We start from the raw sequence: 24,366 nt of genomic DNA, 5'->3' as shown, positions 1-24,366 counted from the left end.
TTATGTTAAATGCAGTTTTATTAGTCAGGTTAGTTATTAATAAGGTTAGTTATTAATTTTCAAATGTGTCTCTGGCACCATAGGCATTTCAGGTGACAAATAGTGTGCATTTTTGAATATGCACATGTGCTTTTAACTGTAAAAATAGATTTGCATCTTATATGTAAAAATCGTTTTTGACTGAATAGCCTGTCTTTACTTATATGTCCATGTTACTCTGGCAACACATATAGCAATGCACCACACCCATGTGGTGGTGCTGCATCAAAAAAAAAATTGCTACCTGTGCAGTAGTGCTGTACTCTGTGCTGTAACACGCCAAATATCCTTATAGTACCTATCCAAACATTAAACTAGAGGCTAGGCCTGACAATGGATTGCAGATCCTGTACAGATTTGCAAAGTCCTCTTAATGAAAAACCTTTGCCTGGTACTTTGAAGAACCTGATTTACAGCTATCAGAGTATGCTATTAGAGTATGTCCAAGACGCAGCGCCCATTTCCCTGTTCTCAAAAGGATCAACAATATTGAAAGCATTCATTATCACATCCTTCATGTCTCACTGGATCAGTAAACCTTCTGTTGGTAGGTAGGGCCCAGGAACTGAAATGAGCAAGGATAAGTGTCTTGGTAATGCAAGACATATATAGCAAATAACCTGAATAACATTTCTTATACCAGATGTCACAACCATGGTATCAGCATCCTTGTGAGTCCCCCTTTGCTGCTGGGCTACCTGCAAGTTAGCAGTTACCAGTTACATTGGATTCATGCAGCCACCTGAACAGGATGCCCTGACATGCATGTAGGCCTCACAGAGAGACACCAGAATCCCTTCCATCATGCTGACCTCAGACAATTCCGAATACTGAACGACTGGTACCTCTGAAATCCACTCACAGACACAGAAGGACAAAGCAGCAGCAGCCCCTGGCCATAACCTACATGAGAATTTGGAAAATCTGATCAGAAAGAAATGCAAACATACAATTGTAAGGTACAATTTGAGGGCTTCCCGAACGACCCAAGTGCCACAGATGGTTGTTTCCCAACTTTGCTACTTTCTAGCATAACCTGCATTTAATGTAGCAGATCTACAGAGGGGGCAATGACGAATTGGGCCACAATGGATAGCAAAATCAAAGGTTATCTGGAAACCACAGCCACATACTTCATAATGGACCTCAACTTTTAACAAAATGAGATTACATGGACAGTAAACACAGGGTCTCAGAGGAAGAAGTCAAAGTGGAGCTTCTGTGCGTGTATGTAAGACACAATCCTATAATACTCATATAACTAACATCCTTTCTAGTGTAGGCCCAGCCTAGAAAGTCTAGAATAGAGGGGGTAATGTAGGGACCGTGATTGCTTTGAGGACCTCAGTAATAGAAAGTTAGATACAGGTAAAATCATCTCTATATACTAACCTGGGGAATAAGGACACTTGAGCTAGGGAGGAAAAGGTTTTGTCTAGATGAGATAGTGAGGCGCGTCTCTAGCACCTACATACAAATTCAATAAAACCCTTTAAATCATCTCTGGGAGTTGGAGCGTTCTATTGGCCATCTGTGACAGGGAATATAATGTAAGGTTTACGGTGGCCAAATTAAGTCTTTGGGGGCTCAAACATAAGTCTCGGTGGTTCTACAAAGTTCTCAGAATCCCAAAGAATGGTCTCTGGGTCTCAACAAAAGTCTTGGGTTTTTATAATACTCAGCTCAAGTTTTCCATCAGTAGTAAAGGGGAATGGTGGGTAAACTAGTCCCTCTCTTTCTGGTCTGCTGAAAAGGTCTGGCTGCCCAGATGACAAGTGGGTTCTCCAATGTCTCAATTCATTCTTTGGGCTACTGTGGGCTTTCAGGGCTGTCCTGGATTACTTGGCCTGGATACAATGCTGGTCTCAGGGAGCTGAGGATGACATGTCTATGCTCATGTGATGATGGAGTGAGGTCACTGCATCACAGGTTGCAAAATATACTTCCTGCTACAGTAGCAAAAAAACATGAAAACATCCTGTGGGCAGGGCATACATATATTTTAATGCCTGCTAATGTCCAGCTATAGTTACAAGAGAAAGTTACTTGTGATAGATGTTTAACATAATATAGTCATCTATTTTTGGAAAGGTAGTCTTTTTCATTCTTAAAGCTGCAATCAAATCTTTTTTCAATGCAACCTTTTCAAATAATGTTAAAGGTGTTGGGGAGTATGAGAATATGGGGGATTACAACAGCATTGGAGAGTATGTTCAGCACCCTAAATGTGCACAAAAAATATAAGCTGTGAAAATCCCTGTACAATGAGCACACAGCATGTAAGCCAGTAGCTGCATACACACACTCTCGAAAGAGATTCCCTTATGCAAGACCAACAAAGCACAAGCATCAATGGTTTAGTGAACCATACCATAAGCATCCTATAGCTGAACATATGAAGCACCATAGTGAAAATGGCTGTATTTAACATTAAGTAGGGAAGTATAACATGTAATAATAATAAGGAATGACAATAGCACTTTACATTAAACTGAGCACAGTACATGTAGGCCTCGAAATCTAGTTAGCCACCTCACAGGGATGAACACCCTCACCCCCAGATCAGAACATATCAGCCAAAACATTGCAAAAAAAAGCACACACATATCTCCGCTGTCACTTTCCAGAGCACAGTGTGAAATGTCGCACGGTGATTGGTTAAGACAAGGGGGCGAATCAGTTCCCAAGCTTGAAGTGCGGTAGTGAGGTCATGACAGAGAGCAACAAATGGCAGGCCCCAGTACTAGAAGGACATAATACTGATATAAGATATGATACAAGTAATTTATAACACACCTGTACACAAGTGTTTTTTGGTGCGACAAGAGAAGGGAGGGAAGACAGGAGGAGGACAAAACAACAATCTCACTAGGCCATGTGTCATGCAGATCGTGCAAGTGTGATAACGCACATTGCACACTGATGGGTCAAAATCTAGTGGTCCAATTGAGTTCTGAGGCAAGCATTTGAAAGACACATAACAAATTGTGTTTGTGGGTAGTATACCAAAATGTACTACAATGAAGGTCATAAGCCTGTGTGAGCAGAGCTAAGCTGGTAAAGGATATGTCTGCTAAGGCAGAGTGAATAAGGCTCAATGCCCTCTGCAGGATAAAACACAACAATAAGGCTCAATTTGGTAAGGAAGAAGTAAAGTATAATCCCATTACACATGAAGTAGGATTGATTAGGAGTAAGGGATTTTAGAAGCTTGTACATTACCCTCACTACTTAACCCTCACCACATGTACATAATTAAAATAGAGATATCTTCATGAAGTCACAAACAATATAGATACACACACAAGCATATAAACATACATATATATCCTTGCCATTGTAAGAAAAGAAAGTTTGCAAACAACTAAGTTCCAGTGTGAAAGGTCTAAGGCAGGATAGATAAAATTGTGAGAAAAGGAAGCCAGGCAAATAATGTTTCCAACTACAAGTCACAAAATGTATCAAAGACAAATGCTGTATACTGTATTGATGAGAATGGTAGGGTGGTTCCAAACCACTTAGGTCAAGAGGGGAGGATGTCATGTTACTATATTAATGCCTCAGTGTCTACACCTCACATAGGGATTGGTTGCAATGTATGTATCATTCACTCCACTCATACTTCTTGTGAAATGACCAATGGTAAATGGTGTTTAGCCAATACATGTTTAAAATTGAGCCATCCAATTAAAAGCATGCACATGAGTTAATCTTTTTAATAATGAAGTTGGTCAGATGGTTAGATTAAACCAATATAGTCACGAAATGTATGGTAATGCCTATAGGGAAAATTGTCTTTTTCCTTTCTGTGATACACTATATAACCGGCCATTTTTCTAAACACATTAGAATGTCTTTTTAGATGTGTCCTTGCCTATGCAGACATCATTCATTTTTGTTTTTCTCATATCTCGTACATTCATTGTTAGCTCTTGGGGGTTGACTATTGATACTTTTATCAGGACTTATCCAACACACATTTACATGTTTGAATTTTGAGGAGAGACAGTCTGTTAACGGGTCACTTCAGCGGAATGGTTTAAGCGGTACATATTGAACAACAAGAAAGTGGTGTCTTGATGCATAGGTTCCAACCGTACCTCTTGGAAGAGCACACTTTATATTGTAAACCTCCACACGAGGCTGTGCACAATTTGGTGAAGCGGCATCAATCACTCTCCCACATGAGAACATTCCTACCATCATTTTAAATATGGAACATTTATACAATATGTGACTTTGGCTTCATTTCACCCATCATACATGTAATTGCTTATGATTTAAATGACTGTCCTATTTTGCTACAACCATATTTCTAGAAATAATTTTCCAGGGGCGCTGAAAGATTACTTACAGTGACTTCAGCCTTGCTGCTCAAGCCCTTTCCATAATTATCTGTCGCAATGGCTTCAAACTTGAAGTAGGACCGCCTCATGTTTTTGAAGAGCATTGCTGTTTTGATGAGCCCCGTGTATGCCTCAATCACAAAGCCTTCTTTCCCGTCTTTGATAGGTGGCACAATTAATCTGTACTGATTTTTGCTGAAATTTCCATAATCTCTGTCCGTCGTCTGAAAAGAAAACAACAACCATGCTCAATTATCATCTAAAGTAACCAACACATGTGCAGCTGTATTCGGTTTATATGAGCAAAGCATACACTTTTGTTGCTTGTCAGTAACATCCATACTTTATATAAATAAATAAAGTATATAAATAACAACCTTGATATTTTAAGATATTTTATGACACCATGCAGATTAAAAGAAACCTCCTAAAGAGACTGTGTAGCGAGCATTTAAAGGCATCTTACATAAGCATTTCTGTTAAAATAAAAATAAAATAAAAATCTATTAATGAAGCAAGTATCGATGCGAAATTATGATTGCAACAATATTTTCACTTTGTCAGGTTTTTCCACCTTACCTCATACCCTTCTCTTTTTCTATATTTTAAAATGCGCATTTTCCTCCATTTCAAATGCAGCCATTAGTTTTTTTCGGGCAGCTCTACTAATACCTTTCCTGATCTCCAGCATACAGTTTGTGTTCGGAGTAGTACCCAGCAACATACTTTAACCGTAGCATGCTTTGTTGCAGTACATAACATGGACACATATTCTCATGTTGGCCTGTAGTATGCGTGACAGTGTAACACGTCGGGCAATGGTCCCCATTGGGCTCTGGACATACCTCTTACGCGCCTGGATTTTAGTGTTCTCAAAATGTCTACTTCTGCAGATGTCCATAGTTCTGTGTCACGCGGCTTCCTGGGACAAGATCTAAAGCAATTGCAAGTCATGGAAAATATTCATTTGTCCAGCATAAGCCATTTGAACAATATCAATGTCTGTGTCTTTTATTTGTTAGTCAGACCGAGCAGGCAAGATGACTGAGAACATATAACCTCCTCATAGTGGCATGACTTATATTGTAGTATTCCAAAGATAATGCATGGTGGGGCAGTTGTATATCAAGGGTTAAAAAAAGGGCCTTCTGGTAGTAACCTATCCCAATTCTTCAAAGCTGTTGTCTGTAGTGTATGTATTCAAAGTTAGGTTATGTATGTTCAATGCATCAGTAACTTATATATGGAATATAATTTCCCATTTCTAGAAAGATTATTATTTTTTTAACATGCAGTCATATGCTTCCTGCAGATGGATGCCTGTGAAGTCCATACAGAATGCCAAATGTATGGAGAAACACAGCCTACTACCTACTTGTAGATATACCTTCATCTCTTCTTACCTTGAAACTCTAGCCTTCTCCATAAAACAGCATCTTGCTGTGTCATGATAATTCATTTCTAATCGAATATGAAGACAGCTCTGTCCCCAGAAACATCTCATATTTCAAGACCGCTCTTTACTTTGAATGTTTATATAACGTTTCATGTGTCAGAAACCTAGCCGAGAAGCAGCAGGGCCCTGTACTCCAATGAAATACAGTTATATATAAAAGAACGTGGAAACAATTTCATAGCACAAGGGCTAATAATTCATTGAAGGTCGGGCCGATTCTATACTTTGCCTATGATTCAATTTTATAAATCAAAGGTCGTCCCAACTCTAAGTTACGGCGGTGAAGTGGCGATTACCACTCCAAAGTCAATATGGAATTTACTTGGAGGTATTTTTTGGAAAAAGGTTTTGGCCCTCCCGCAAAGTACACCAATAACGATTATTCGTTGGGAGGTAGGCCTATTGTCCTTGCAGAGGATTATTAACTGGAAGACACTATCCTTACACAGGAAGTGTTTACTAGCCGATTTTGACTCGCTCCAATATTTTTTTTATGAGTCAAGGTCCAAAATGCACCGTGCAGTGGCAACTTGGATGGAAGAGTGTTCAAAGGTAGCTAATAGTGTAGTGGCGAATAATGATCTTTTAATAGGGAAGCCACAAAAAGCAAAGTATGCGCAGCAGACTGGACTATGACCTGTCAGGAAACTACTAAATATAACATGTTCATGATTTTAGGGAGGAAGTGAAGGCTCTTAATCAGCTGTCAAACTAGCCAAAGAGATTCCCAGACGCTTTTGGTAGGTCTTATTTCTTAAGGTTTCATCTCAACCTACTTCTGACAAAAGAAGTCATGGGTATGAGAGCGAAGTGGGACGACACCAACCGCTGCTGCAGAGATTGTGGTATCACTTCACAGTAAGAAACCCTTTTCCACGTTGCAGTTGAATGTCAGCCAGTCATGCAGCAGAGCGAGTAGAGCGCTCGTTTTGACATTGACATCCGTGCAGAGCCTGCGGAAGCAGGTTCGAATCAAGGCAGGGCCAAACACAGCCTTTCATCCTTCTGAGGTTGATAAATGAGCGCCACACACCGTGGGTAATAATAAGCAGCGCTCAGATACCTGAGGGTTTGTAGCACTATAGAAATGCAACAATATACAGCATTAATGGGGTAGAGGACAAACTAGGAGTTTCCTTGCAACAGCATACCTCCTGTACTACAAGGGACATGGTCCATGCTGTGTAGCGGACCCTTTATAAGCACAACTCTTGCTGTAGTGAGGTTCGTAAAGACACTGTTTTTTATGATATTGATGGCTATAAACTCATTACTTGGGTAATTGGTGAAGGCCTTATCTAATCAATGCTTTTATATGTGTAATATTGAAGTATTTCTTTTAATGTAAATATTCGTTTCATGATGATTTATGATATAACGAGTGTAATGAAATTGCATTATGAACTAAGTGAAAGGTTCGGATTGCCAAGCCAAGCACTGTAATAATAAAAATTAGATTGAAAAAAATAATAACAATATTAAGTGACAAGTCAGAAGGATACAGAGAGAGGAAATGCAGGTTATGGGCATGGGATAGAGGTGAGGAGGAAATGGCTGCCTGGGTTGCAGAAGGTTCTACAGATTATTGATCCTTGAGGTTTTCTTTAAAGAGGTGTGCCACATCCCTTTTCTCAATATCAGGAGAGAAGGTGTCAGTCCGATACTAGGAGGAACATTGTTCCGTTTTCTCTGCATGGTTGGAAAAGGCTTGCTTCCTAGTTTTCCGATTCTTGGGGGAGACATGAGTGGCATTGGGGACACCAGTGAGTCCAGCTAGCAGTCTAGTACTTTGACATTTGTCACATAATTGACTTCAGGAAAGTAGGGGTTGATTCGACCGAGGCAGAGTTGGCATCATGCAGTTATAAGTTGGCTGCTGCATTGCTTCTTGAAAGAGAAGTCAAAGAGCATGTAGAATATTGATTTGACCAGGGGTCAATTCCTAAAAATTAAAGTGCGGATACTAATCAACAAACGCAATGGGATGTGACGTCCCCAGAATTAACAAGGTGAAATATGCACATTTCATTAAATTGGCTTTGCAAAACCACCCAAATTGTACAGGACAAATGGCATTTGCCTTTCATAAAATCAACACACACACAAAACCAAGAGAGGATATTTTCTTCTAATAGCGTTTTTGAAAACGTTAAAAGGTGTTCATGTTTAAACTCCAAGAACCAATACACATTTTTTCCCTGGAACCTGCAGTACTAAAATGGAGCACTGCACCTATACCTGTTTTACTATTTCTCATCAGTTTATATAGTGCAGTGGTGAAGTGTCCGGCCTGAACACCTGATGACTGTGGTTCGATCCCTGAGGTCAGATTTAATTATTAAAATCAAAGAAGACATTCAATGTTTCCCATTTTAGCTGGGAGGGACTGCGTCCACCCGCGTATACCCTCAACTTGAGCTCTGGATTTGACATAGATGGTGGGGTAGGGGGTGAAGGGTCTAATCTCTTAATTTCCATGTCCTGCTTATTGTCAGGCATTTGCACACCCAAACGTATGGTTGCTTTATCATGTGCTCGTCCGTTCACTGAATTGAATGCTGATATTGAACAGCATTATAATTCAAAACATGGATATTGCAATACATCCTACAGCAGCATCAGGTCAGATAGATTTATTCTGATGTTCCCAAATAAATTGCTTTAAAAATAAACACTGCATACAAAGGGACAATGTGTCATGGATAGAAGAATATACCTGTACTTTGTGATCCCTTTTCAATGAAAATGCAAGACTATCCAATCATCCAATCACCAGAACTAACAGGCTGAGCAGTGAGATAACTAACCCATTATCTAATAGCAAATATGGACCTGTATTGAGATATCACAAGACAAGTTGGCATAGGCACCAAACAGTTTTTAAGGGTATATATACAATGGAAATTGTAGGTTGCAAAAATATGTGAGGGTCAGGATAAACCTCAATACAGTGACTCAAAGTGATTTTATCCCTCTTCCCTGGTCATGTTTTCTCCTTTCTTAAAAGTGCTTGTCTCTTGAGGACAACGTATTCTAAAGGGTATTACCCAAATTGACCTTTTACAATGGACCTTTTGCACAGTTGACCTAATTATAGGGGTCCTAATTGACCTTCTGCACAATTGACCTTTATATTATTTTAGTTATTTTATATATCTATTGGGTTGGTTTTGGATTATAAATACTACAAGGGGATTGGGTGGGGTGTTGCAGGGGGTTATGATTGGGTGGGAGGTTGCGGGCGGTTTCCCCTGGCATATGTGTCCTAATTGACCTTCTAAATTAGGTCAAGTCTCCCGAGGTCAATTCTCCCGAGGTCAATTGTGAAAAGGTCAATTAGTATACAACCTTCTAAAGAACTCAGGATTCCAAATAGTTGGCTGATAGAAAACAAAACCTAATCTTTAGAAGTCATTAATAGTTCAGCTATTCCATACTATCAATACTGTCCCTATAGTACTGTAGCAAACAAAATGATTACTTTAAATCGTTTAGCTAATGTTCCCTTAGTGGTTACTCACAGAATGAGTCTTCTTTCCAGTCTCTCTCGCCCTTCCAGACACTCACTTGGAATTAGGGCTTAGTTTATTTGTGCCGCTCCATAGTTTTTTTTCAATTGGTCCTTGGCTTGGCTGTTGTTCCACTCCTACTTCAGAGCTTTCATGGCCCTTCAGTTTCTTGGTCTTGTTGCACCTTGCATCTGTTGGTGTAGAGGTTTTATGTCCCAACACGGAAAAGCTGTTCACACTACGTAAATTGTACTAGGCCATGGTGTGGTTGGGTTAGATGTGAAGTTGCAACTAAATATGTGTTTAATGTAGTTGGAAGAATTAAAATGAGTGTTACTTTCTATTTTAGTTGGATGCATTTTTAGAGTCATAGTAGGCAGGCACTTAATTAGCAGCGGCATGGGGACAATGTATTGTGCAATGTACAATGTGTAGCACCGAGAAGTATGTAGTGGGAACTGGGGAGCTTTATACATGCAATCGAGAAGTTCATTGAAGAGGAAACAAACATGTGCAAATTCAACAATGGTTTAGATTGTAGACACATTTTGGACTTTGGCAATTAAGGGGTTAACTGTGGGTACATAGTGACATCACAGAATGCAGGTTTGAAGTTTTAATAGACTGCAGAGTCCCTGGATTGGCAGGACTATTTTTTTTCTTTTTGCTTGGATGGAGCGCTGTATGACCTAGGTCAGGGAAGAGGGTAGAAAGTGAACCACATATGGGTAGTTGTGATAACATTGCAAGGGGCTGAAGGCAAGAACTGAATGGAAAGTATTGTGTTAGGTTTTTATGGCCAGATTGGAATCTTAGATAAAAAGTGTAATTTCCCTCGGAGCAAGAAGGCTTGTTTTTGATGACCAGAAAGGTCTGGTTACATGGAGGGTTACATTGAGAGCTGATGTTTATGGGTTAGCAGGGAAATGAGTAGAATGATTGCCAAATGCTATGATTTGAAATGGCAGTCACAAATAGGACATGCAAGAATGCAGAAAAAATGGTCTGGGACGCCTGGAGCATCTGCGAAGAGAAACATTTTTACTCCTGCTTCAAAGGCATGCATATTTATTTCTATCCGTCCCCATGCCTTAAAAGTGTTTATGGAAAGCCATGCACAATAACCATTTGGATTAAATGGGTTTCTGTCACATGCTCTGAATAATAACCTGAGTTATTCATGAATGATACATGTATCATGTGGAGTACATCATAAATGATGAGGGAAGAAGATCAGGTGTCAAAGGCGTTATACTTTGTGATCCAATGGGGTTTTAGAGCAGGGGGATTAATTACTTTGTATGAGAGTTAACCAATGGAGTGTTGCAGGATAACTTTGTAACAATATTGTGATTATGTAAATTGTCTAACTGGGTATATAAATTGCAACTTTGATGTAATTCGGAGTGACTCGTGTTTGTTTTAAGCTCCAAGGAACTGACTTGCCCCTTCCGGTCGCAAGCATGTAATAAAATTGCTTTTCTGGCAAAAATGCATGTGTTTCTTCACAGAAGCCATTCTTTGGCATTGGACTGTTTGAGTTAATTCCTTTCACATTCTAACAATTAATCATGGACTTTGTATTTGGAAAATGTACGCAATATGTCCCATTTTTACAATGGGGTTTTGCAATTGGCTTGTTGTATGGTCATTCTCTAGACCTTAAATGTATAGGTATCTCTTAGGTTGTTCCTAAAGACAAGGGATCTTTATTTTACACTGTGTTTATTCATGGATCCTCATACTGTTGTTTCTGCTGGGCATCTAATTAGAAACTGGTTTCAGGATTCTCAGTAAGGAGTGTGTTAGTTCTAGTCATCAGGTTAATCTATAGGTCTACTGTAGAGGAGCAGGTGGATGCATTATCCCTAACTTCCACCCCTTTACCACCATCATATTGGCCAGTATGTGAAGAGCCTTATATGTAACTCCATGTGCTATGCCTATACTGCATTGAGTATATCAAAGAGGATATGCACTCAGACAACCATATCAAATGTACCCTCGTACCGAGAGAGTGGAAGGATGTCAGCATGCACCAATGGACATAATGTAGTGCTGAATGAAATCTGACATGGGCATAAGGATCTCATGAAGAAGATATTCGAGGACGTACTGAAACAATATGAACATACTTAAGAGTGATGATGTAACTGAAGTGACAAGAGAAACATGTATGAAATGATAAAGTAATCATGTATGTAAACAGAGATAACGTAACTTGCTGACCAATTAATGTAACAACGGCAGATAGATGACATATACAGGAGCGTGCTATAGAGGAAAATATAATGTGGCAAGGATGGCCATGATAGGACAATGGACAACGGCTTGTGTAAAGATTCGATCCAGCTACCTCAGAAATAGACCAGGGATGCAGAGTCAGGAGATGTTTCAGAATTAGCTCTGTGTGCAAAATGAAGAGGAGTCTATGTTGGCCTGGAATCAAGGATGCTATTTGAGGAATAGCTGCAAAGCACAAAGGAGGCAGACGGATAGGCCGTGGACAAGAGACTTATTTTATTAGAATAAAGAAAAAGAAAACATTTGCTAGAGCCAAGTATTGTACAATTAACAATGAATGCAGCTCCTACAAGATGGAGTGAGCAAGTCTCTAGAGGCCAAGAGGAGCAATGACACCCAGCTGTGGGATGTTTCAACCCACACATCTAAGCACTGCAACATCATTGTGCATTACTGGCAGCAGACCATCAGAATGGCCACTGCAAAGCATGCTGCTCGCTCAAAACCAGCCAAAAATGCACAGTAAAAATCTAAAGAATAGGCTGCCAACCACTTTTGCCTACATTAGTGAGCACAGGAGGTCACTGCCTAAAACCACCATTGGGCTACACACACAGTAGCCTGAAACCATTTGGGAATAGCAATACTGATTGCTAAAAGAAACCCAGAGCTGTGGGGAATTCATTTTTTATGTCAAAATTGCTAAAATTAGGGCTCACCAAAACCACTAAAAAGAGCCCACCTCCTTGTTGGGGGGGGTCAACATCATTCTCCTGCAAGAATCTACATGAATCTGAGGTCCACAGAAGTGCATCCATATTTGAACCAAGTATATTTTGAGGATTGCTTACTGGTAAGGCAGCTGTTAAAAATTGGTGTAATACCGGTGCTTGCCACTGACCGGCACTGGTGTTCTAAATTCCGACAGGAGACCTGTATTTCTGAAGCTAAACTGTACCCAGAGTTAGCTGAGACTTAAAAGGCTGGCTGTCCCTGGGAAGTCTTAACACTTTCTCTTCTCAGCAACAGGGCAGGAAATCACATGGTTCTGTTAATCAGATGGAGAGTGGCACCCTGGGCTGATGCCCTGCTAGCAGGAAAAACAGGACAAAGGATTCTTTCGGCTGAATAGGGTATGCTGATTTTGGGTGTGAACTGTCAACACTGCTTTGGGGGAAGGCAAGACATTTGACCTCTGAGTCAAGCCAAGTTTCTAGGGGCAGGGACAAACCAATGGGTGTACTGAATTGAGAGTAAATGTATTATTTATAAGAATACTGATAACTAATTACACCAAGCGGACAAAAATGTACAATTTGAGCTAGAACCCGGTGCCAGAACCATATCCTGACCCAGAAAGGAGAGCTGTATCCAGACCCAGACCCAGACCAGACCACGGTGCAGTGCCGATAGCAGACCAGAAGCCGTGCTGAACGCAGAACCCAGAGGGCCTGAGACCTGTCCAGTGGAGAGAGAACCGCAGTCCAAACATGACCAGATCTGTGACGAGGTCCATTCCCTTCCAAAACTAGGAGTGAGTATATAGAACTGTCCAGAACCCATCTCTTAGTTAAAAGTAATCTTATTCAAACCATTTCAACCTGTCCAGAACTCGATAGAAATCGTGTGTCCATTCTGTGATTTCAAAGCTGCAAAAGTGTCATCTGTCATTCTGAAATCTTGACTTCATTTCTGAAAATCTACCTCCACAAAAACGTCCGTATCTTTTGAACCATATGTCCTAGAAGCGAGATTTAACTGGCAAGAACCTGAGCTTTCCAACAAACCCATTAATTATTAATATTGTCACTAGTGTGCTTATGCTAGAAACCTAAGAACTTACTGTCATATGCGCAGAGAGGGTGTGCACCTCTGTGTAAGCTTTGGGGCAAACCCAATACTGCAAAACCCACGAAAATCGTGAATAAATTGTCATTTCTGAACCCAAGCTCTTAGAAAGAACAGGGTTGAACAGAGACCTGTCTTAATTAATTTGTGACGTGTACATGTAATTTCAACAACTTGTGTATCTGGGAAGCATGTTTGGTTATGAAAAATGGTTTTCTAAGTAAATGCAAGGGGGAGTGTTCTTTCAGCCAAGCCATAAACATAGCATCACTCTGACTCACTCTGACTCATAACTCCGTTCTCCAGTCAGGTCACAGTAAATCCTTTAACCTATCAGCATCCTCAGAGGGTTGGGCAGAGAAAGTCAGCTTTCCCACCCACTTTCAAAAGACATAACAAGAGACTGCCGAGACCCAGATAGGGACTTCATTTTCCACTCTTCAATCGATTTCTTGCACAGCACTTTGCCGGACGACTTCAAACCCAGATAGATCCAGAGACCAGAATCTAGAAACCAGCTCTAGAACCTTAAGCAGGGGCCTAACCCAAAAGCTGAACCCTTCTCAGCAGGCCTCAGAATCCAGCAACCTAACTCAACTATTACACAGCCGGGTGAGCTGTTTGATTCTGGCTAGAACCTGGTGCCAGAACCATATCCAGACCAAGAAAGCAGAGCTGTATCCATACCCAGACCAGACCGCCGTGCAGTGCCGATAGCAGACCAGAGGCAGTGCTGAACGCAGAACCCAGAGGGCCTAAAACCTGTCCAGTGGAGAGAGAACCGCAGTCCAAACCTAACCAGATCTGTGACGAGGTCCATTCCCTTCCAAAACTAGGAGTGAGTATATAGAACTGTCCAGAACCCATCTCTTAGTTTAAAGTAATCTTATTCAAACCATTTCAACCTGTCCAGAACTCAATAGAAATCTTGTGTCCATTCTGTGATTTCAAAGCTGCAAAAGTGTCATCTGTCATTCTGAAATCTTGACTTCATTTCTGAAAATCTACCTCCACAAAAAGTCGGTATCTTTTTAACCGTATGTCCTAGAAGCGAGATTTAACTGTCATTTAAAGCTAAGAACATAGGCTTTCCAACAAACCCAATACGACATTCCAACTCCTTATAGTTCTTCCATAATCGTGATCGATGCACTCGGAAAAAGTGCCGCAAATTGCAAACTAGCTCAATTTCACCACTTGTAAAAATAGCTGCTTCTGGCTTTCCACTGCTGAAATTCGTTTTCACTCTGTTCATCACTCGTGAATCATTGCTAGTGTTGACCTGAAATAATTCAAGGTAGCCATCACCTACCCTAAATCTCCTATAGGGAGTTAAAATCATTTTTAGCATTTTTTTCACTCCATAGCAATCACATTTAAAAGTATTTGGCCTGTGTTTTAAAATCATCCCTGTTTATCTAATCTTGCTGGGGGAACTGGAATTGGAACTGCATTTGATTGTATCCCTGAAAACTGTGTGCTCTCCTTTCCATCTCTTTCTGTTGCATAAGCGGGGGAGTGAGTTGTCACAAGGGAAAAAGTGATCATACTATCTCTTGTTGAAACCATATCGAGTGTTATTTCTGTGCTGCATTCTTTCTCATCATTAGTTTTCCTTGAAACCATACAAAGTATTCTCTGCTACCGTATCCTTTCTATACCAACTCCTAAGTAATTAAAGAATTGTGCTACTGTAATATTATCCACTGTTGATCACTGTAATATTCATAAGTGTGCTATCAAATATTAATTTATTCATATATGTTTTTTCATTTTTCCAATAAACCTTTTAATTTGCAAAACAACCTACTTCTTGGCTCAGTGAGGTCAGGGGGATTCAAAGAGAGGGGCGTTATATAAGGGTTCATCATCCAGATGGAAAGAACTTGACATAAAAATATTTGAATAAGGGCTTCCATTGGGCATCCCAGACTAGGCATTGACTTAGTTGGAGTGCTTGATGGAAGTCACTTCCACAGCATAATTGAATCAAATAGCAGTAAATTAGAGGCCAAAATTGACAAATTTGTTGTCAAGCCTCGGCTCCACCTCCCCTAACTCCTCATCTGGGTCTTCGGAAATAGTGTCCTTGGAGGCCTTCTTCACCTTAAGGCAACTCGTCTTGTCCTTTGGAATCTGTTCCTTACTCTTCCGTTCGTGTAAGGAAGGTCTGGCCCCTCCGGAGGCCACCTTGACAGAAATAAGAATCTATCCTTGGGGATCCCTAGGGGGCCAGCCTCCAATATCAGGGAAAAAGCCGGAAGGCAGAAAAAACCCTGTAGAGTTCGTATGCTGGGAGGTATTTCGGTCCAAAGAGAGAGCAGCTTCCAATAATAGCTTCTGGACGGTATATGGCTGGATACACAGGATTCTGGGAGATGTAGTCCAGAAAATAGCAGGTAAGGTAGAATACACGACCAGACTGAGACTCCTTAGAGTACCTTCTTGAAGTAGCAGGTCTACGGAATAGGAAGAGGTAGAAAGTAAAGGTTGCAGAGGAACAGCCTGAAACCAGGAAGGATAAAGGACAGAATGCCGTAAGAAAATAAAACACCGGCAAACTGCAAACGAAAAAGGGCAGAGTCAGCACAAGATGCTGAATAGCGTGAGAGGCGAGAGCGCAGAGTCAGCTACAGAAACGTGGGTAAGAATAGCGGAATGTCGTGGTAATAAACTGTGAGGTGGAATAAAAGTAAAGTACAGAGCTAAGGAAGAAAAGGAGGCGAGGGAGAACCAAGAGCAAGCTCCTAATAGGAAGAAAGCTTCCAAGGGAAGGCACTGGAGTAGAATAGAAGCGAAGGCTCTCAAGGAGGAAACTGTGCACAACACACAGCAGCGCAGTCTGAAAGAAAACAGATACAACGCACCAGCAAGAGGGGAGGAGCTGACCTATGTAGTAGCGTTGGCCATCTTGGGTGAGGACTAGAGCGGAACACACTTGAACACTAGTGTCTCCAATAGTCCCATAGTCTCAAGGGCTGATTCCTTACATGTGTGGTCTCTGCACACATGATGCAGAAGTCGAAGATAATGGCTATTCATTTAGCTGTGGATGAAGATAGTGATGTGCTTACACTCCATTGAATGTCCCAGAACAGAGAGTAAGCTACAAGGTCCACCACAGATGGGAAACCTTGGCTCATGCTCAGACTGATGAGAGATGATGAACTAATTGGGAAAGTGGGGAGTAATCTGATGTGACTCAAGCACCTGGGTTTCATTTTGCTTACGTGCTGCTAGTCGAGCCGAAAGTCCACGGTTGTTAGGGAATGCCTACCAATCAGTGGGTCTATGGGGCAACCTGCTGTATGTTTCATAGACCAATCTGCTGCCATTTGTGACCGCTAAAGTCTGTATTATACATATTTAGAGGAAGTTTGAGGCGTGCCTTACAGATAGGAGATAGCCAATGAAGTATTAACCCATATGTATTCTATAAGTAGACATGTTCTCCCACCAAATCCCTCCCACAAATAGGTTTTCCAGTTTGCCATGTAGGATGACGTCATAGATGACAAATACTGGGGTATACAACCTCTGTTTAATCAAGTTTGTGTGCGAGTGTGCAAGCATTGGTCCAATGTCTGCCAGTTTGCCCAGCTTTATTATATTGAAAATAAAGGTTTTTTTTTCCATATTCTTTGAGTCTGCCCGGTTATTTGGATGAGATCATTATTGGTAATTCCATCTAGCACAAGAGAGGCTTCAAGATGCTAGAGCACACTACTTTCAAATATTTGCCAGATGTCTCAGTGACCCTTCTCATCAGACCATTTCTTTATGTTTCTCTTCTGGTCTTCCACTAGCCATTTGCAGCCACATGTGTACTCCTCTTTGCCATTTGGCCTTCTCATCATGGGTTTCGTTAGGCTCTCTGTTACTCTGTAAGACCTTTTGCAGTAACAGCCAAAAGGGGTCTTTCTTTGTGGTTACAGTCTCACTGAACCATTCATCAGGCTTTATCTTTAGGTTATCTTGTCAAGCATCCCACAAGACCTTAGTAGCTGAATTACTATCAAGCATTTCTTTGCTAGGTCACTTTTTCGAGATATTTTGCTAAGACCTCCACCAGATCTTTGCAATAATAGTGACACTGGGGCTTTCACCAAGGAACATCTTCAGATGTGTTGAAGGGTATTTCTTTTCCCCTCATCTGGGTCCTTGCCAGGCAGAAACTAGTATAGCGCAGGGTACTATGACTTACCTAGGTCACCAAGTAGGTGATCAGAAACAGCCTCTTTAGGCCAAAGTACAGGCAGGTGAAATATTTGGAAATCCCCATACCCAAGTAATGGCCTTCATCTGCCTCACAGGTTTTTACTGACCTTTAATGAAGGGGAATGGGTTCCTTGCCCTTCCCTTAAATAACATCGCATGAAAGAAACTGCTGAAAAAAATCAACTGGACTCTTGCCTGTCAGTCGTCTTTCCAGAGCTTGAAGGATGGCCTGTGCCAGGTCCCATTTCTAAAGATCCCAGATTTTGGGCAAGAGTTTATCATCCAGACAGACACTTGTAAATTTGGTGCAGTATTAGTGCATCTGAACTCTAAAGGGGTAAAGTAACTTTGTGACTACCTAAGTAGGTACTTGACAAAGCAAGAGCGCAACTGGGCCACCATTGAGAAGGAGTTATTTGCAGTAGTTTGGCTGGTATGCAAGCTGAAACCCTACATATTTTGGTCTCACATCACTGCCTGAACAGACCAGACCTGTGAGATGGCTTATATCCATGCAGGAAGAGAACCACAAGTTACTGAAATGGGTCAATTCCCTACAGGGTTTGGACATAGACATCCACCACAAACCTGGGTCTCAGCACTCCAATGCAGAGGGCCTCAGGCAATACTTTCACCAGGAGAATGAGCCAGATGCTTAGAACGGTGAGTTTTATCATGTGTGGCTGAGGTGTGCGTGTGGAATTGCCATCTGGCAAGGATGCAAATCTGCAACTTTTTTGATGTGTATTAACAAATAGAATGAGGAGGGTAATTCCATTTCCACAAGGGGTATTATGCCAGATTTCCCCTTTCCTTGGACTCCATTCCAAAGGCATAGTGCACTCATGCCCTGTGCATCAGTAGACAGATCCATGGCCCCTGCTGTACTTTTGGCAGTCAAGTTCCTGCGGCGTCATATAAAAAATATAACATGTACACAAAACTATGATGATCATAAGTGACCCTTGCTGGTGGCAGGGTAAACTCTAAATAAAGCTATGCCTCAGGCTAGTCATAGTGCACAGTATTACATCTGATCAGGACAACCACTTTCCAAATGATATTGCAAATGGGTCAGCTCCTGTGCGTCAGCTCTGCTGTTGAAGGTGATATACATTCTGGTCAGCTGGGTGCAGAACACCAATTGCCTGATCAAGAACCTTGAGGGCTGGTCCTCCTCTTTGATCTCTTTGTGAGGGCATGAAACACCCTATGCCTGAGACAGAGGCACAGTCTGCAACTGGCCTGGGCCCAGGCATCAAAGGAACACACCCATTCAAAAGGAACAGACTCACATCAGGGTGCTGCATCGATAAAGTTCTTTGTTCTCAGTGAGAAAGAAAGGAGTAGGGATTATGATGGTCAGGGGTCTCTGGTCAATGGAAGGAGGCTTCTACCATCTTGATTCTCACTGTCTCTCTCTCTCTCTTTCCTGTCCCCTCTGCTTCCTCTGGTACAAAGCACTTTGGATGTGACATCAGAAGGGCAGAATCCACTCCGTTCAGGAGCAGAGAATGGACCACTAAGGCAGGTGAGCTTTAGCCAAATCACATGAGGACTTGTGTCTTTAAAAGAAGGGGCCTTCCACCCTTTCATCAAATTCTCTCAGATCCTTTAAGGTAGCAGATTCCTGCACTCTCCAAAGTCCTCAGCCTGAGGTGAAGCGAGACTCCTCCGAGCCTGGCCATCTGAAAAACATTCCCAGAACCTGCCCAACCTTCATCCACGAGAGCTGCCTTTCTACCACACAGAGCACCCGTTTTTGCTCGTACTCAATGCCCTCTTGCTGCTGCGGCCTTCACGATCATACTTTCCTGAACTGAGCCTGACCAGCTCGCATCTGTGATCGACACGGGGTCTGAATGCGTCAGCACACAAATAACTGAATCCAGGTACTGTTGACTCTGAACCATCCTCTGAGTCAACTTGGGCCATAGAGACTGGCTAGGTCCTGATAGTTCCTTTCAAGCCAGATATGCTTTTGTGTGCAACTATGCTCAGAGTGCTACTCTCTCCAGTCTTTTGCATTTTCTTTGTTCTTCCTTTGGGGTGAGTTTCTGTACACATGTTTTCATTTTTTCTATGTGCTGATGGTTTGTTTGATTATAGTATGTATATTTTTTTAATAGAACCTTGATGTACATTCCTTTTATTTTAGACTGTGATCCTTTGTTGAGTCCACTTGGGCCATAGAGACTGGCTAGGTCCTGATAGTTCCTTTCAAGCCAGATATGCTTTTGTGTGCAACTATGCTCAGAGTGCTACTCTCTCCAGTCTTTTGCATTTTCTTTGTTCTTCCTTTGGGGTGAGTTTCTGTACACATGTTTTCATTTTTTCTATGTGCTGATGGTTTGTTTGATTATAGTATGTATATTTTTTTAATAGAACCTTGATGTACATTCCTTTTATTTTAGACTGTGATCATTTGTTGTTTGGGTCACTGCTGGTTCACCTTCCCTTGGAACGGGTTACCACAAAAGGCGACTGAGGTATATCTATAAGCAGTCCCTGATTTACCTTTATGAATGTGTTGTGTTTTGGTTTGCAAAAGTGCGAGGGCAGAGTCAGCCATTTTACCACGATTCATAAAAACTGCATCTCCCTTCAGTGCAAGAGCAAAGAGCTGTGCCAGCTTTGCATGGGTTTGCACCCCATGCAAATCTAGTCCCACACAACAGTCTTCCCCCATTCTGCCATAAAGTGATGTACCATTCTCCATTATTAGATCAGCCCTTTGCTTTCCTAATGCTCAGTTTGCTTGTGGGGTGAAACAGCCACACAACCCATACCAGTGTCTGGGGATCATAGTGGCTCCTTTCACTGGTGGGACTCATGTAGCTTGCCTTTATCTAGCAGAGGCATTGCTACTTAGCCGTCTGCGGGACTGATCGCCTTGAAAGGCCAAGTGGATGTTGATCCAGAAGACACTGCGCTTTTCATTACCCTCCGGAGTAAAGTGGAATTTGTTTATGTAAAACAACACCACCCAAACATCACCACCTACACACATAATTAGCAAACTCCTTGCTGGGTGGCTTTCAAAAAAAAGAAAAAAAAGTTTGGTGACTTTTTTCCCAGACAAACAGATATGACAGCAGCGATTGTTCTGCGGTTCACCTCTGAGCTATGCCATGAACTGGTCATTCAAAGTCATGAAAGGGCACAATGGATAATCGTATTGAGTCAGCAATGTGAGCTTTTGCTAGTGAAACTAAGATACACATTTAAATCTCGCATGTAGGTCCAATATTCCACACCTCTTATCATAGGATCCGATCTTCACTGGACAGATTCAAGTAGCGTGATGTTGCGCATCTTGCACAAGCGGGTTATATTTCCGTGAGAATCAATGATATGGGGAGATTCTACTGTGGCAGCAAACAAATACATTAGGTTTTATATTGCGCTTCATGCTGGAGACCCTGCTCCCCAATCAAGCTAGTTGCCCCCCCGCTATGATTCCGGCCGATTTATTATAATGGTTGGTAGCAATTTACTTAAAGAACGTTTATAAGATGCCCCAAGGATCAGGCAGAGTTATTATTCACCTCAAGCAGAATTCAGCAAACTCATGATCTCATCATTGTATTCCTTCTCGCCACAGCGCGCTGCTGTTTAATTAACACTGAATCAATTACAGCAATTCTTGCAACTGCATAGCACTATTATTAAAAACACCTAATATAAATATGCCTTAAATCAAAGAAGGATTTAATCTGTGTATATTCTTTCAGGGGGATCATCCTTTAATCCGGTAAGTGTTGCGACTCGGAAGAGCTTTACAGCTTTAATTTTTTAACCTTCATTAAAGATTGGAAAATCTTAATTATGTTCCCTTGTGTCTTTTTTATTTTTTTTTCCATGTTGTCTATTGTAATCAAGCAGAGGAACACACGTTTCCTCGACAAAACGGGTTTCTTCATAAAACCACTGTAAGATTCTAAATGCATGCCTTTATTTAAATTGAATAGACACAATCTTCAAATAGCAAAAAGCAAGAATTATTCAGCGCAAAGTCAGAGAAATGCACAACAAATGAGAATTAAAGGGAGCATACCAGTTAAAATGAGACACGTAAGAAGTACCAGATCTGATGTGCTCTCCCTACAGGAGAGATTCAACGCTCCAGTCTGCGAGACTTTACTGGCATTATAAAGGCAAATTGAGCAGAGCGACTGGTTACTGTCTGAAACCGTTTAAAGAGCCTATCAGAATATACTTGACAATCAGAAGACTAACCATTGTGGGTGGAAGGACAAAGTTTAACAAATATTGTTGCACCAAAAAGATGCCACCCCTTGGTTAATAACATTTCTAATGCAAGTCCTTCCATGGGAGCCTGCTGAACGCCACACCGAGATCTTTAGGCTTTTCTCAACCATGATCAGGCCCCAAAACATGCATAACAAAAGTGCATTATTTTGTAGCTTAAATCAATTGCCTATTTGAAGTGGAAACAGGCACACACCTAATGGCAGTCCCGGATCTTGTGTAAATTCTCTATGACAGCTTGAAGATCAATAAAAACTGTGTTTAGCCTGTCTCAGCTAGAAATCGCTAGAAAATCATATTTTTTCCAGATGAGAGTTGTGAAATCTAGCCCAGGGGATGCCTGTGAGCTACTGGTCAATGCGCCCACTCCAGACACAGAATACCTTTTAGTACCTGGCGAGAGGGTGTGGCGGCCAATGGGGAGGGTCAGAACACGGGCGTTACCAGATGGTTATCCCGCGGCACTGAGCCTCCTCTGGGCTAGCGGCCGCCATTTCCCCTCGCCGGGGAATGAGGTAAATGCTTCTAACCCCACTCCCCCTATCAAAACCCACATTTCCTTCCTTCCCTCCCCCCACACTTACCTGCTTTTCGGAACAGACACGCTGGAAACACTTCTGTCTCCAGCATGTCTGCGCCTGATCTGCGACAGGCCACCATGGAAAGGAAGAAGGGACTACACGTAGTACACGTAGTCCCTTCTCCTTTTTTTCCTTTTTATTTAATAGCCACCATGGAAACACAGAAGGGACTATATGTAATCCCTTCTCCCTTTCCATGGTGGCCATTTTGTTTGTTTACTTTTTTATTGTTTTCAATGGCCTCCATGGAAATGGAAAACAGACTTCGTTTTCCCCTCCCTGGTGGCTATTTTGTAACTTTTGTTTCTGTTGCAAGCATTTCGCAACAGAAAAAAAATGCTTTTAGTACCCCGGTTTTACAGGCCGGGGTACTAATAGCAATAAGCTCCGAGCTTCGCTCAGGGCTGTAACTATGGGCCTGGGGCATTACATGAAGTGGTAATGCGCCCCCTGCTTGGGGATCATTGCGCAAGTAAGTCTGGGTGTAATTAAACTCACATGGATTTAGCACTATATAGTTAATCTGTGTATCTCAGAAGTCAGTGTTTGAAAGAAGTGTTCTATCACATAGCTGATAAGACTGTGTGTAACTATATACAAAGAGGTACATGGTGAAGATCTACGTCATCATTGGAGTGCCGCACACAAAATTGAGGGGAAACATATTACATAGGTGGACTAGTCCTCCTCACTGCCAGAGTCCTTTATTTTGGGTTGTGGAGGCCATGTTTTTGTACCTTTTCCCCAGATCAAAAAATATATCTGCTTAGGGACTGTTTGTGCTCTGTAGGCAGAAATGGCCCACACTGCCAGAAAGGCGGCTGCAAGTCCACATCACCCCTAAGGTACGACATCAGCACTACACCCAACCCGAATGGAAACTGCTTGGTGGTGATCTCAGCATGAAAAAGGCACCCAGGAAACTACAGCTCCTAGCTGCAAGGGTTGGTGTGTAACCTTATTGCCGCCAATATACGCAGGTCTGAAGCTATTAATTTTGCTTCACTAAGGTGATTCAGTATATTATCTGAGCTTTCTTTGTCTGGACTTCTTCTGTGTACACTAGGGTGCAACCGCATTGTCGTGTAATTAATGGTTCTCTCTCTAGTTGGCGGCCACTCCTTTTTTTCTGGAGCCTTTGTTCACTGTATTGTGCTCTTTTTTATTGTCTGGTGTTTTCCCTTTGCCAGATCTAGTCTTCCCTGTGCACCAAACTCAGATTGTTCCATAAACTACTGCCATTGTTTTCCCCTTTTAATGGCAACCTGGGTTGTTGATATTTTGCACATTGATCCCAGTTAATGAACTGCTTCTGAATGCCACTCATTGGAATCGAAATGGTGTACTTTCATCTTTGGAATTACGGTCGGCTTCCTTGTCTACCTGCCATCAGGATCAGGCTATGGACGTACTTTTGATCCTCCCATCCTCTGACTCTAGTGTCGACAGCTTCCTTATCCCTGGGCAACGCCCCACATCCTTACAAGTCACTGAGAAAGTCACTTGGTTCTTAGAGGTCTGAGAGGGTTAGAGTCGGACCTTTTAATATTCTTAACGACACCCAGTGAGGGGAAAAGGTGCCCAAGTCCTTGGTCTGGAACATTCGACCCTTAAAGCGCTCATTGCGAGCTAGACAGGCTTGTTACAGACCCTGAGTTTTAATGGGCATTCTGGCTTTTAACAGCCAGTACAGTGCCTTGCTGGGGCTATAACCATACACTTAGGCAGTCAAACCAATGTCACAAAAAGAGGGCTAACATTTGAGACAGAGTTTCAAATTCAGCATATTTCGAATTTTAGTGATTTCAGTAGCAACATGTTTTGAAAAAAGAGGGGCAATTCTTAGTTCTTTG

General features: G+C 41.7%; 1 protein-coding gene across 4 annotated transcripts in view; it reads right to left on the bottom strand.

The window, feature by feature from the left end:
- PCDH15 (protocadherin related 15) overlaps nucleotides 1–24,366 on the bottom strand; it is a 3,978,145-nt gene that overhangs the window by 331,677 nt on the left and 3,622,102 nt on the right. For all 4 annotated transcript variants that reach the window (XM_069611238.1, XM_069611242.1, XM_069611241.1 and 1 more), the window contains one exon: nucleotides 4,394–4,609. In XM_069611238.1, the coding sequence (XP_069467339.1) occupies nucleotides 4,394–4,609 (216 nt within the window). The remainder of the gene's footprint in view (nucleotides 1–4,393; nucleotides 4,610–24,366) is intronic.

This window comes from Ambystoma mexicanum, chromosome 8 (assembly GCF_040938575.1).
Source record: "Ambystoma mexicanum isolate Mex_15411 chromosome 8, UKY_AmexF1_1, whole genome shotgun sequence".
Taxonomy (NCBI): Eukaryota; Metazoa; Chordata; class Amphibia; order Caudata; family Ambystomatidae; genus Ambystoma; species Ambystoma mexicanum.
Note: the sequence above shows the minus strand (reverse complement) of the source record. Positions and strands in the feature narration are given on the sequence as shown.